Consider the following 12850-nt stretch of genomic DNA (forward strand, 5'->3'; position numbering starts at 1 on the left):
TGGGCGGAGGCTTAGGTCAGGTCTACACAGTGCATCTGCCACTTCCCTACGGGCCACTCTCTGGGAACAGTTCTTGCTCGTCCCCTTGCCATGTGACTAGGCATGCCTCTCCTTAGGGCCACACAGCCCCCTGTGTCACAGAGGGAGATTAGAAACACTCAGGCTGGGCTCAGGGGCCCATGCCTGTCATCCCAGCGGTTTGGGAGGCTGAGGCAGGAGGATCGCCAGTTGGAGGCCAGCCTCAGCAAAAGTGAGGCCCTGAGCAACTCAGTGAGACCCTGTCTCTAAATAAAATGCAAAACAGGGCTGGGGACAGGACTCAGTGGTCGAGGGCCCCTGGGTTTAAGCCCTGGTACCAAAAAGCAAAACCCCCAGCCACCTCCCTCCAGCACTGAGACCTGCCTCCCGGCCCCGGGGCCGGGTGGAGACCCTCTCCTCAGAAGCCAGGACGGGCACACATTTTAACAGGGCCTCTCCGTGGTGACTTCCTGGGCTGTTGCTGGACCGTCCAGCCTGTCACCAAGAAGACACCCTCCCCCAGCAGGGGCAGACCCCAGAGGGCGTGAGAAGGGCCGGTTTACTTCAATCTGCTGCGGGGTCGAGCTGATCCTCTGTCCGGCGGTATCGGTCACGCTTGCGGTCAGGCTGGTCTGGCCGATGGCCGTGCCATGCACCAGGAACGCAGCCGTGTAGCTGTCCAGGGCTTCATCCAGGGCCCTGAAACAGACGGGGCGCTGGGTTCCACCTCCGGGTCAGACCTGCCAAGGAGGGCGCAGTCTGTCCAGCACTGTCCCTGAGAAGCCCGCCTGACCCCCGGGAGGACTCACACCAGGGTGATGATCTGGGAGGCCGCCCGCAGCTTGAGGTCCATGAAGGCAAAGTACTTGGCCAGGAAAGACTTCTTGTAAAAGTCCAGCACTCGGACGTGGGCCTTGACCATCTTTCCAATCTCCACCTGTGTCGGGGGGACAGAGGCTTGAAGGACCAGTTCCCTCAGGTGGGGACAGTGACCTCAAAACCAATGCCCTAGGAGCTGGCGATGAGTCGCCCAGGATGACCTCTCTCTGGACTAGGTCAATCAACAAACGAACACCAATTAAGTACTTATTGTATACAACAGGGCTTGGGGACACTAAGAGACAAAAATTCCACTCCCTACTCTTAATGGATGAACCACAGAACCCCGAAAATAAGGTATAGCTTAGGCCAGGCGAGGTGGCCCACGCCTGTCATCCCAGCAGCTCGGGAGGCTGAGGCAGGAGGATCGTGAGTTCAAAGCCAGCCTCAGCAACAGTGAGGCCCTAAGCAAATCAGTGAGGCCCTGTCTCTAAATAAAATGCAAAATAGGGCTGGGGATGTGGCTAAGGGGCTGAGTTTCCCTGAGTCCAATCCCTGGTACCCTCATTCAAAAAAAAAAAAGAAAGAAAAAAAAATATATAGCTTATAACTCCATCATGCATTCAACAGGAGCTCAATAAGTGCTCACCAACTGAACAGTTCACATCTGGCAGTGCATAATAGCAAGTGGGGGCTGGAAATGCTTAGCAAAAAAAAGGAATCTAGTAAGGAAATGAGCAATCACATTATGGGAGGAATATTTAAGACCCGGTCGGGAATGTTAGCACTTTAGCTAATTAATGATACTTTGTAGGTAAGTAGCCTAAGCTGCCTGAATATTTGCCTTTTAATTACCAACCGTTACACCCACTGGGTCAAACAAGAGGCTGACAGCACCCCCTGGAAGCCTGGCGTGGGTTACCTCTGATATTGGGAGTCATAAAAATTTCCTGATGAGCTGGGTGCCTGTAATCCCAGTGGCACGGGAGGCTAAGGCAGGAGGATCGTGAGCCTCAGCAACAGCGAGGCCCTAAGCAACTCAGTGAGGCCCTGTCTCTCAATAAAATACCAAAAGGGCTGGGGACGGGGCTCAGGGGTCGAGTGCCCCTGGGATCAGTCCTGGTACCAAAAAAAGATAATAATAATAATAATAATAATAATAATAATAATAATAATAATAAAGTTTCCTGATAAGGCCAAAGAAAACCCAGATCTATTATTTACCATTTTGCAAGAGCAATTGGAGGCCCTGAGCTCTCCCCAGGGTGGTGAAACTCCAGAGGAGCACAGCTGCACCCGGGATGGGGGGCCCGGCTGCTGTGTGACCTGCGGGCGCTGGAGGACACGGGTCCCAGGCCAGGCTGGCTTAGCTGACCTCGCCAGGGTCTATGGCTGAGCCCCGCGGATGTCGGCTGGATGAGGAAACCAGACAGCAGTGGAGATGCTGCCCCTCCCCACCCAGCCAGGGAGCTCAGAGCAGCCCAAGGGCAGTGGGAAGGCCAGCTTTGAGGGGACATGTCCACTGACCTTGTCAACCACGCGGACGTAGACGGTGGCCTCGGCTGGGGCCAGGAAGGGCAGGCACAGGTCATGGATCAGGACGGTGGCCGAGCCTGGCAGTAAAGGGTGCACCTGCAAGATGTGGGGTGGGTGGGGTCAGGCCCCCATCTCTGGGGTGCCGCTGCCTGAGACCAGTGCTTGGAGGCAGTGGGCAAGGACATCCACAACCCAAGGGGTGTTCTGTCTACTTCCGTGGGCCCCATGGCCAGCCAGCAGAGGAGCTGGGGATGTAAAATGTCCGTGCTGGGGATCTCTGAAAGAGCGTCTATGTCAACTTTGTCCATTTTACAAAGAGAAGAAAATGGAAGCTGCTCAGAGAGGGGCAGCAGGCGGCCTTGGGACACACAGCAACCTGAAGGCAGAGTCAGGATTTAACCCCAGGAGGCCAGGTCCTGTTCTGGCCGTCTGTTTCTGCGACTCCATGGGGCGAGGCTGCCAACCAGGAGCCGGCAGAATAGGAGACAGGTGCTTTCAAAAGTGAGTTCTAAGAAACCCCCATTAGAGCTCACAGCGTCACAGAACCTGGGGACCGACCCCAGAGGTCACTCAGGCAGATGCTCCTAGAGGCTCATCCATCTCTACGCCCTGGCTTTGCTTGAGGTAGTGACCACAGCAAACGCACCAAGTGAAGGAGCAAACCTGAGCTGGTGTTTTCTGGACTTTTAGCTGCCAAATGTCCCCATTTTAACTCTTCTCTCCCAACCCCTTCCAGGGACCCCACTTTCTACAGAATCTCCCCCCTAACAAATGGCACCCCAGTCTCTCTCTTGTGCTGCCAGATGATGGGCATCCCCACACTGGACGTTTCTCAGCTGAACATGGACCAGCTGCAACATGTCATAGTGCTTAGGTGAGTATTTCACCTGGGGGTTTTCGGTTGGGGCGGGCAGGGCCAAGGGGGGTTGCGGCCCGTCTCTAGCTCACTTTGCTTCCTGCTCTTTGGGATCCCCTACTCAGGGGAAGGGCGATGTGCACAGCGACAGGTCAGTATCTGCTAAGAGGACTTTCAGTACTAAGAATCTGGAGGGGGAAAAATCAGGCTTTGGACTCAAAAGGAGACAAGCAGCCAAGATCATATCGCACCCTGGTTAAAACACGTCCACGGCTTTCCAGTGCTCTGAGGTTGAGCCCGAATCCTCAACGTGTCCTACTGGAGACTGCGGTGGCCAAGGCCGCAACCCCCCTTGGCACTGCCTGCCCTGGCTGAAAACCACTCAGTTGAAATACACGCCTAAGCAATACGACACTCGCAGGGCCACAGTCTCACTGCACCATCCCTCATAACCATCAAGCCCCAGCCACATCAACCTTCTCTCCTGTCCTCACGGTCAGCAGGCTCCTGCCCGCCTACCTGCCGTGTGACCTTATAGTCCACCTTGAAGGTCTGGGATACAGCCAGGATGGTGGTGCATGCCTGTAATCCCAGCAGCTTGGGAGGCTGAGGAAGGAGGATGGTGAGTGGGAGGCTGGCCTCAGCCAAAGCGAGGCCCTAAGCTCTTCTCCCTTGAGCTGTGCCTTCTGACTCCAACTCAGCCTCCACCCCATACAGGGGAGGCCCCTCCATTACTTTGCTGACTTCTCCCAGGGGCTCCTGTCACCATCTCTAACACAGCCTTAATGGAGAGCACCACTCAGCACCTCCTTCCCCTCCTGGCCTCTCCACCCTATGCTGGGCCTGGTGCCTGGCACAGCCTGGACCCTGGGCACCTCCCTCATCAGACAGAGGCACCGAGGGATTCTCCAGATGCACAGACACCTGGTCCTTGAGCCAGCCTGGCTGTCCAAAGTCTGAACCCGCCTAGTGAAGACATGGAACTTCCGGAAAAATACCCGTGCACCCCCATTCATGCGGGAAGTACTCCCCGTCGGGGCTCCTGGTGCCAGAAGAGTCGGGGGATGCCTGTGGCAGCCAGGACGGAGGTGTCGGGGGGAAGGATGGGCAGCCAGTGGGAAAGGCCAGTGGGTACATCTGCCCCCCAAGGAGAGCCCATTGGGAACCGCAGAGAAGAACGAGAAACTTCAATTTTTGCACATTTTAAACAGAGGCAGAAAAGGACAGTGGGAAGGTCACTGTCCCTTCCGCTCAGCTGTCAGAGGGTGGACGTGTGGCCACCTTCTGGAGGCTGGCCTGCCCCGTGTCTGGGGTGCCCTGGCTCCCTTCACCTCTGTGATGACGCTGGGGCCTCACAGGCCACGTTGGGGACAAACTGGTGGCTGTGGGGACCTGCGCCTGACCCTACCAGGACCACAGCCCCTGCCTCTCATGGCCTGGGTCCCGGGCTCCTCGGCCAAGCTGGAAGGACAGAGGCTGGGGACAAGCCAGGCCTGGAGTGAGCCCTGGATTCCAAGAGCTGGAGTGTCACCCAAGGACATTGGCAGACGGAGCCCCAGGGCAAAGTTGTGTCACCTGTTTGCAGGTGACGAATGCAGTGCTGCCCTAAAGAACCAGTTGCCATCCCAGCCCCCGCCTCCTCCCCAGGCCCCCACCCTGCTTTAAAGTCCCCCGACAGGTGGCCTTCGCAGACACCAAGGACACGGGGATATCTCTGCCTCTCCGCGGCCGCGGGCTCCTGTTCCCTGAAAACCTGTGCAGGGCTCCATGGTGGGCCAAGCATGTGGGTCAGAGGGGACTGTGTCTCTTCCTGTGCCCCAGGAGTCACCCTCAGCCCAGAGGACGACCTCGGCTCGCGTGACAATCTCAGGCTCTGAGGGGAGTCCTGGCCTGGGTGCTGGACATGGCCCCTCTGTCCACAGACCAGTGTCACAGAAAAGTAGGGCCACCTGAGCTCAGGCCCAGCTGCTGCCACTGCTCCCTGCCTGCTCCCCAGCCTGTGTCCCCAGCAGCAGTGGCACCAGGCCCTGCACTGCTTCCCAGGGCCTAGGAGACACCAAGAGGCACCACTGTGTCCTCTGCTGCCCTGTCAACGTCATCCCACACCCAGCAGAGCCCTTGGCCTGACAGGAACGCCAGCCCTGCAGAAGGGACACAGCAGTGAGAAGTGGCAGTCGCTCAGGTGGCAGGGGACGCTTGGCCCCGCTCCTGTGACCACGCAACCTCAGCTGGAGGGGCTCATCTTGACCCACCAGGATATGTCAGTTGGAGAGGGACCCGAGCTCACGTCAGGGAAGTGCCCCTCTGTGTGCCCGCTGGACACGGGGCCGAGTGGCATGAGCTGGCCATGGCCTGCACAGCCTGGCTGCCCCGAGCACAGGACAACAGGCCTACGCCTCCCTTCCAGGGGCCAAGGGCTGTCCCTGAATTCTCAGTGTCCAGGAGGAAGAGGAAGTGTCCCAGCAGGGGTGAGACCCAGCAGGTCCCCGAACTAGCAGCTGAAGACCAAGGAAATGTGTGAAGTGTCCTCTGGAGGAGGCTGGGAGGACAGCAGACGGTCAGCACTGAAGGGGACATCCCTCCCAGGGCCACAGAGGCCCACAGGGCAGGGCCCAGTTTCCCTCTAGAGCCTCGAGAGTCCCTGCAGGAGGAGGAGGAGGAGGAGGGAGGAGGAGGAGGGAGGAGGAGGAGGAGAGGACGAAGAGGAGGAGGAGGCAGAGGGGGAGGAGGAGGGGGGAGCAGGAGGAGGAGGGGGCAGCAGGAGGAGGAGGAGGAGGAGGAGCAGGAGGAGGAGGAGGAGCAGGAGGAAGAGGAGGAAGAGGACGATGAAGAGGAGGAGGAGGGGGAGGGGGAGTTGGAGGAGGGGGAGGGGGGGAGGAGGAGCAGGAGGAGGAGGAGGAGGAGCAGGAGGAGGAGGGAGGAGGGGAGGAGGAGGGGGAGAAGAAGGAGCAGGAGGAGGAGAAGGAAAAGGAGGAGGAGGAGGAGGAGGGGAAGGAGGAGGAGGGGAAGGAGGAGGAGGGGGAGGAGGAGGAGGAGGAGGAGCAGGAGGAGGAGGAGAAGGAAAAGGAGAGGAGGAGGAGGAGAAGGAAAAGGAGGAGGAGGAGGGGGGAGGAGGAGGAGGAGGAGGAGGGGGAGGAGAGGAGGAGGAGGAGCAGGAGGAGGAGGGGGAGGAGGAGCAGGAGGTTGTTCCAGAGAACTTCTGGGGACAAAGCTGTTCTCCGGGGGCCTGCCTCACAGGTTATTCTGCCAGAGGGCTGGGTGGGCCCACCTGGGGTCCTGCCTGCAAGGGGACACTGTTCCCCTCAGGATCCCACAGAAGGGAAGACACAGGGACGGCCCAGTGACCAGTGCATGTTCCAGGGAGAGGCGGCTAGGGCTCTGCAGTGGCCTCTCCCCTCAGCCTCCCGACGTAACGGAGACAGGCACCAGCTGCCTACATCTCCGGGCTGACTGGGAGGGGTTTTTCCTTTCTTTTTCAAAATTTTTAAAAATACTTAAGTATTTTTTTTAAATGACGATGTGGCCCAGTGGCAGAGCGCTTGCCTAGCATGCCTGCGGCCCTGGGTTCCATCCCTGGTACCAAAAAAAAAGAGAGAAAGAAAGAAAATGGAGTCCTACCTCACCCCACAAACCCAGCGTACTGTTTCAAAGACTGAAGTGCAAGAGCTGGAATTTTAAGTCTAGAAGAAAACATGGATCTTCACGACCTCGATTTTTAACAGATTCTCAGATCTCACATCAAACACAGGAGCAAGGACACAAGGAAACAGAGACACCGCACCCCTCAAAATGAAAGCCGTGAGCGCAAGACGATGCTACCAAAAAATCAAAAGATGACCTAAGGAACAGGAGACAGAGGGCTGGTGTCATCAAGAAAGCGTGACAGTAAACCTGGGGCTGGGGCTGGGGCAGAGCCGCAGGGCCTGGCCCAGTATGTGGGAGGCACTGGCTCGATTCCCAGCACGGCCCCTGAATAAGTAAAGATCCATCAACAACTAATAAAAATATTTTTTAAAAAGATGAAATATGGGCCCAGGATCTGAGCAGACATTTGTCTAACAAAGCCACAGAAACACACGGGTGACGAGCACAGGAACAGTCACCACACCATCAGCCATCAGGCAGATGCCAACGGTCACCGCAGTGCAAAACCACTGTCCAAAGATGGCTAGAACTTAAGTCTGATAAGTACAAGTGTTGACAAGGATGTGGGGCAGCCAGGGCCCTCACGCAGGTAGGGGACATGAGGAGCCGGGGCCCTCCCTAGGCTCCACCGCAGGAACGGGGTTGCTGAGCCACTCGGGAAATCCGCCAGGAAGTTCCTGGATAGTTTCCACAGTCCCTGCAGACTCGGGGACTGCATTCCTGGGTATAGGGATGACAGAAGTGAGAATGGTCACTGAAGTGGGCCGCGTGAGAGCGCGGGTGAGGACAGGAAGGTGGTGGCCACAGGGCCCCGGTTTCTTTTGGAGATAATGACAACACTCTCGACACTGACCGTCGTGGTGGCCGGGCCTGGGTGTGGACACCAAAATCCACCAAGTCCTACCTTCAGGGGGCGACGCCCACGGTACCCGAGTCGCACTGTGGTCTAGACGTCACCAAGTGATAGGAACCAGCCAGGGGCACGGTGCAGCCCCCAGGCCCCCCCTGCTCCTCGACTTGCCTCCGTCCCATCACCTAGCACCAAGGTCACACCCAGGTCCCCTTAGCTGACACTTCCAAGTGTGTCCCTGACAGTGGCTTGTGCCCCTCACTTTGTACCTGTCCCAGCCCACAGGCCGTGACTTGGGGACCCCCACATTGAGACGGTCAGGAGGTGAACAGACTGCGGGGCTCACTGGACACCGCTCACGGTGACACATGTGATCACTGGTGACACCATGGACTCTCTGTGGCAGTGGGTGAGGCCACCTCGCGGGCAGACAGCTCAGGCCCTGGAAGCAGGCTGGGTCTGGACGTCTGCTGGCCTAGGAGGGCCGCCTGCTTCCCCAGGCCAGGCCCAGGGCAGGGACCGGCGGCGGGACTGCAGGTGGCCCCCAGGCAGGTGCCACCGCTGGGCCAGGGCCCCGGGAGTTGCACCAGCACCTACGCCAGGCGACCACCCTGGCCTCCTTGAGGTCCATGGCCTGGTCCTGATGGTGGCCGCCTTGTGGGAACCGTCCCTTAGAACAGGGAGAGCAGTGCCTGGGCTCCGAGTGGCCCAGAGGCAACCGGCCAGCTGTCCCTCAGCGGTGCTGCCTGGCTGGACACCCCTGCTGTGTCCCCTTGGGCCGCCCTGTGCCTGACTCACTGAGCAGGAAACGGGCTCCTTCTAGAGAAGGTTCGGGCCCAGGTGACGCCTGCCTGTTACCTCAGGACTTGGGAGGCCTGGGACGGAGGATGGAAAGTTCGAGGCCAGCTGGGAAACTCAGGAGGACCCTGTCTCAAAATAAGGACCACGAAGGGCTGGGGATGTGGCCCGTGGCAGGGACCCCAGAGACGTGGGGACAGGGAGCAGCAGGTGTGTCCTGGGTCCGAGAGGCACGATGGCTGCTAAGGTGCTGCCCGTGTGAGGATGTGTCACTCTCAGCAGGACACTGAGGAACACCACTGCTGACAGACAGGGCACGCAGCTGTGGACACGGACTAGAGATCCCCAGGTGTCCCTGCAGTGACAAAGGTCCCAGAGTGACCCAGACGCACTGGCGCTGCTCAGTCCCAGCTTTGGAAACGATCGGCCATGGAGCCCAGGGGACGGCCCACTGAGGAAGCCACCCCGTGCCGGCCGAGGCCCCGCTCACCGTGGCGATGCCCCTGGCCTCCTGGTAGGCCACCCTGACCACATTGGCAGCGCTCGTGTTGAGGAAGAAGTAGCTGGAGCCCTCCTTGACGTGCAACTCCGCCTGGGGACAAGAGGCCAGGGGCAGCGGTCAGGCAGGGCCAGGGCCCAGGGTCTCCCGGGCGGGACGGGGCTGGCGGGGGACCCACCTGGACATCAGGGTGGTTGTAGAGGGTCACCACGTCCGGATCCACACGCACGTCCTCCACCAGGACCAGCTCCACCGAGGCGGACACGGGCGCAGGTGGGCCAGGCTGCAGGGAGAGGGCAGGGCCATCAGACCCATAGGCCACCCCTGGGACAGGGGCGGGATCCCAGTCCTAGCCTTGCCCCAGGCCCCCGTGATGTCCAGGACACACACTGGGCCCAGGGCAGCCACCTTCCCATGAGGCCCCAGACCCCAGAGCTGGGAGGAGCCGTTCCCGGTGCCCAGCGGGCAGCTGTCCACCCCCACGGGTGGCTCTGGACATACCAGTGGCTTCACTGTGGCTGCACTGAGGTGGGACAGCTGGTAGCCGGTCACCGTGGCAGAGATGGAGGTGGTCCCTGATGCCTCATGGACAGCAATGGCTTGCAATCCTCGGTCCAGAGGAGGACACCGACGTTGGGCCTCTGTGGTCACCCACCCCTCCATCATGGGCAAGCCCCAGTGTGAAAGTCGGGGGGAATCGGGAGTCGCCAGACTCTGAGTGGGGCCCAGGGAGCAGGGCTGGAGGGGACGGGCCAGCTTTGGCTGCTGAGGGGCCTGGGGACACACAGGGGCCACCGGGGACTCCCCACTTGGGACCTCTAGCTCCAGTGCAAGACTGCAGCCCAGGGAGCTGCACGAGCTTCGGTGCTGGACGAGGGGACCCCAGCTGGCCAAGGGGCGCCCCAGCTGGCAGAGGCTCTGACAGGTGCCACGCTGCTTGGGACACTCATCTGTTGGGGTTTCCCTGGTCCCCAGCCTCCTGTCCAGGGCTCCAGGCCCACAGCCGCAGCTCACCGTGAAACTTCCTCTGGCCCCTCCCGTCATCCCGGGACACCAGCTGCATGGGCAGGTCCAGCTCGATGCTGGCCAGCGAGGGCCAGGTGGATTCCCACTGGACGCCCAGGGAGCTGAAGTTGTCGAATTGGCGGCCCTGCTGGTCATAGGCGGCGAGGTCCAGCAGGGGGTTGCGGTGGCTGGAGACGGGAACCTACAGGAAACAGAGGTCAGGACACCCAGGCCTGGGCACAGCCACGGCTGACCACATGGTGTATCCTGAAGCTGGCGGGCTGCCTGTGGGGTCCTGATGGGGGAAGGGATGAGCTGAACACCAAACTCTACAGCTGCTGGCCACCAAGGCACCCTGCACTCAGGAGACTGAGGCAGGAGGATCGCAAGTTGGAGGCCAGCCTCACCAACTCAGCAAGGCCCTGAGCACCTCAGTGAGACCCTGTCTCTAAATAAAATACAAAGAGGGCTGGAGATGGGGTTCAGGGGTTAGCACCCCTGGGTTTGATCTCCAGAGCCAAAAAAAGTTGGTACTAAGGAATTAAGGAGCAGAATAGTGGTCAGTAGAGGCCAGGGAGGCAGAGGAGGATGAAGAGCAGAGGCCAAAACAGTCAGCCAGGAACAGGGACTTCCCTGTCCCCCATGGCAACACCAGAGTCCAAAGGCTCCTGGCCGGGGCCACATCCCGGGGATCCAGGTGAGCTCAGGGGATGACAGGCAGGCAGTCCAACCTGCCCACCACCTGGACTGTGCTCTGCTAGTCCCTGGCCACCTCTCCAGGCCTGCCTCCTCCCTCAGCCCCTCCCCCACGCACCACCTGCTTGTCGTGCTGTAGCCGTGGACACGACGGGTCCAGCGGGGGACCGGTGTGGACAGGCGTGAGGCTGATCCTGGATGGCGGGGCGCAGACGACCTTCACCACGGCAGGCTCCACAGCCGGGAAAGGGTTGGTGAGGCTGGGCTGGTTCCCCACGGAGAGGGCGATGACCTGGGGGTGGGGGGATGGCAGTCAGGGCACGTCCCCCAGGGCGCGTCCCCTCCTGTGCTCTGCTCTGCAGGACGGCTGTGATGTGGACACCCACGCCTGGTGGCTGCCAAGGGCCGGGGACCCAGGGGGCACGGCTGCACCTTCTCAGTGCAGGGCGCTGTGGACGCTGTGGATCCCAGGGCCTCTGTAGGGGACCTGGGGAGATCGGGGCACTGTGGCCTCCGGGACCCAGGAGCCCCCAGGATGCCCCAGCACATGCAGATGTCCCCAACATGTGAGGAGGGGACACGCTCACTGCTCACAGACCCTGTCCTCGGGGTGGACGGGAGGTGCTGCTCAGGACACAGGAGGGTGCAGAGGGTCACCCTGCAGAGCCCTGGCTGCCTGCTCACTGGCCAAGAGGGATCTCGGGGGTGGGGTCTGGCCCTGTGTATACGCCCTACGGGATGGGTGCCTAGGCCAGTGCAATGCCACACCCCTCTGCAGACGGCCCGGATCTGGTCCAGGTGCCCTGTAGGGCCACCAGGCAGGAGAGGGCGGGTCCCCTGGGCTTCCTTCTCTGTGCACTAATCTGGTCACACAAGCGTAGTCCTGGGCATCCTGGGAGCTGCCCGTGGGACTCTGGACTCCACCGGTGCCCTCTGTACTATTAAATGTACAGGGGACACCCCCCGCCTCTCCGGGTCCACTCTGACCTCCTGCTCACTTTCCATGCCCTCTTTGGGGAACCCTGGCAACAGAGCGGTGGACCCCACAGAAAGACAAAGGGCGCAGAGCCCGTAGCTTCTGCCTGGCTGGAGGGCGCGGGTACCAGGCACCAGAGGACCTGCACCTCGCCACCCGCCAGGCCAGCCCAGGGGCTCAGGCCACACCATCCACTCAGTCTTCTGATATTTCTCGATTTTCACATTTAAAAAAAAATATGAAGAGCCAGGCACCCACGTGACCCACGCCTGTCATCCCAGCTACTCAGGAGGCTGAGGCAGGAGGATCACAAGGTAGAGGCCAGCCTCAGCAACAGCGAGCCCCTGAGCAGCGCAGTGAGACCCTGACTCTAAATAAAATATAAGACAAGGCTGGGACAGGGCTCAGTGGGTGAGGGCCCCTGGGGTCACTCCCTGGTGTACCCCCCCCCCCAACAGGGATCCCAGGGGCAGGAACACAGGCTGTGCCGCGTGCTGAGCCCCAGGTGACCCCCCTGGTCTACAGCCTCCTCACTCATGAGGCCCAACTCTGGCCCTGACCCCGACTCCGGCTGGGTGGGGGATTCTGCGGCCCTGAGAGGGACCCCCGGGGGCTGTCTCTGGGACAGCTGGTGGCCTCGGTCCCCGCTCAGCCTGCCCGTCGTCCCCTCACCTGGCCTTCACTTCCCTTCTGCAACGTGGGCACAGCAGGACAGCACCCCCAGGGTCACCCAATCTCTGCGAGGTCCCCCACCTGGAGGCCCTGAGCAGCAGCCACTCACCTGCTCGCCCAGGGCCCGGCAGGTGGCGCAGATGCTGTGCTGCTGGTGACTCCAGGAGGCGGGCGGGCCCAGGAGGGCCAGGCTGATGCTGTCCCCGTCCTCAGAGGTGAGGTTCCGGAAGAACCTGGCAGGCTCCAGGACCCAGGGCCGGGGGCCTCCTTCGAACAGCATGTCCTTTGAGGAGCCCAGGGTGACCACAGCTACGGAGGACGGGTCCACGGCCTGGGAGGGAGAGCGGGGCCTCAGCCTTCCCCAGGCAGGGCAGGGGACAGGCGGGGCAGGGCCTCGGGGCCACGTCTTTGCCCTCTCTGTGGGGACAGCCCAGTGCCTGAATCCCCCGTGCAACCCTCCTGGGAGACCCCAGGACGCAG

General features: G+C 60.7%; 1 protein-coding gene across 1 annotated transcript in view; it reads right to left on the minus strand.

Moving 5' to 3' along the window:
* The window catches only part of LOC114080116 (nuclear pore membrane glycoprotein 210-like), a 101079-nt gene that overhangs the window by 59142 nt on the left and 29087 nt on the right, over positions 1-12850 (minus strand). The window contains 9 exon segments of the mRNA XM_071603510.1: positions 582-717; positions 828-955; positions 2365-2469; positions 9013-9114; positions 9200-9304; positions 9523-9662; positions 10036-10228; positions 10841-11014; positions 12480-12701. Of these exon segments, the coding sequence (XP_071459611.1) occupies positions 582-717; positions 828-955; positions 2365-2469; positions 9013-9114; positions 9200-9304; positions 9523-9662; positions 10036-10228; positions 10841-11014; positions 12480-12701 (1305 nt within the window).

This window comes from Marmota flaviventris, chromosome 17, assembly GCF_047511675.1.
Source record: "Marmota flaviventris isolate mMarFla1 chromosome 17, mMarFla1.hap1, whole genome shotgun sequence".
NCBI lineage: Eukaryota > Metazoa > Chordata > Mammalia > Rodentia > Sciuridae > Marmota > Marmota flaviventris.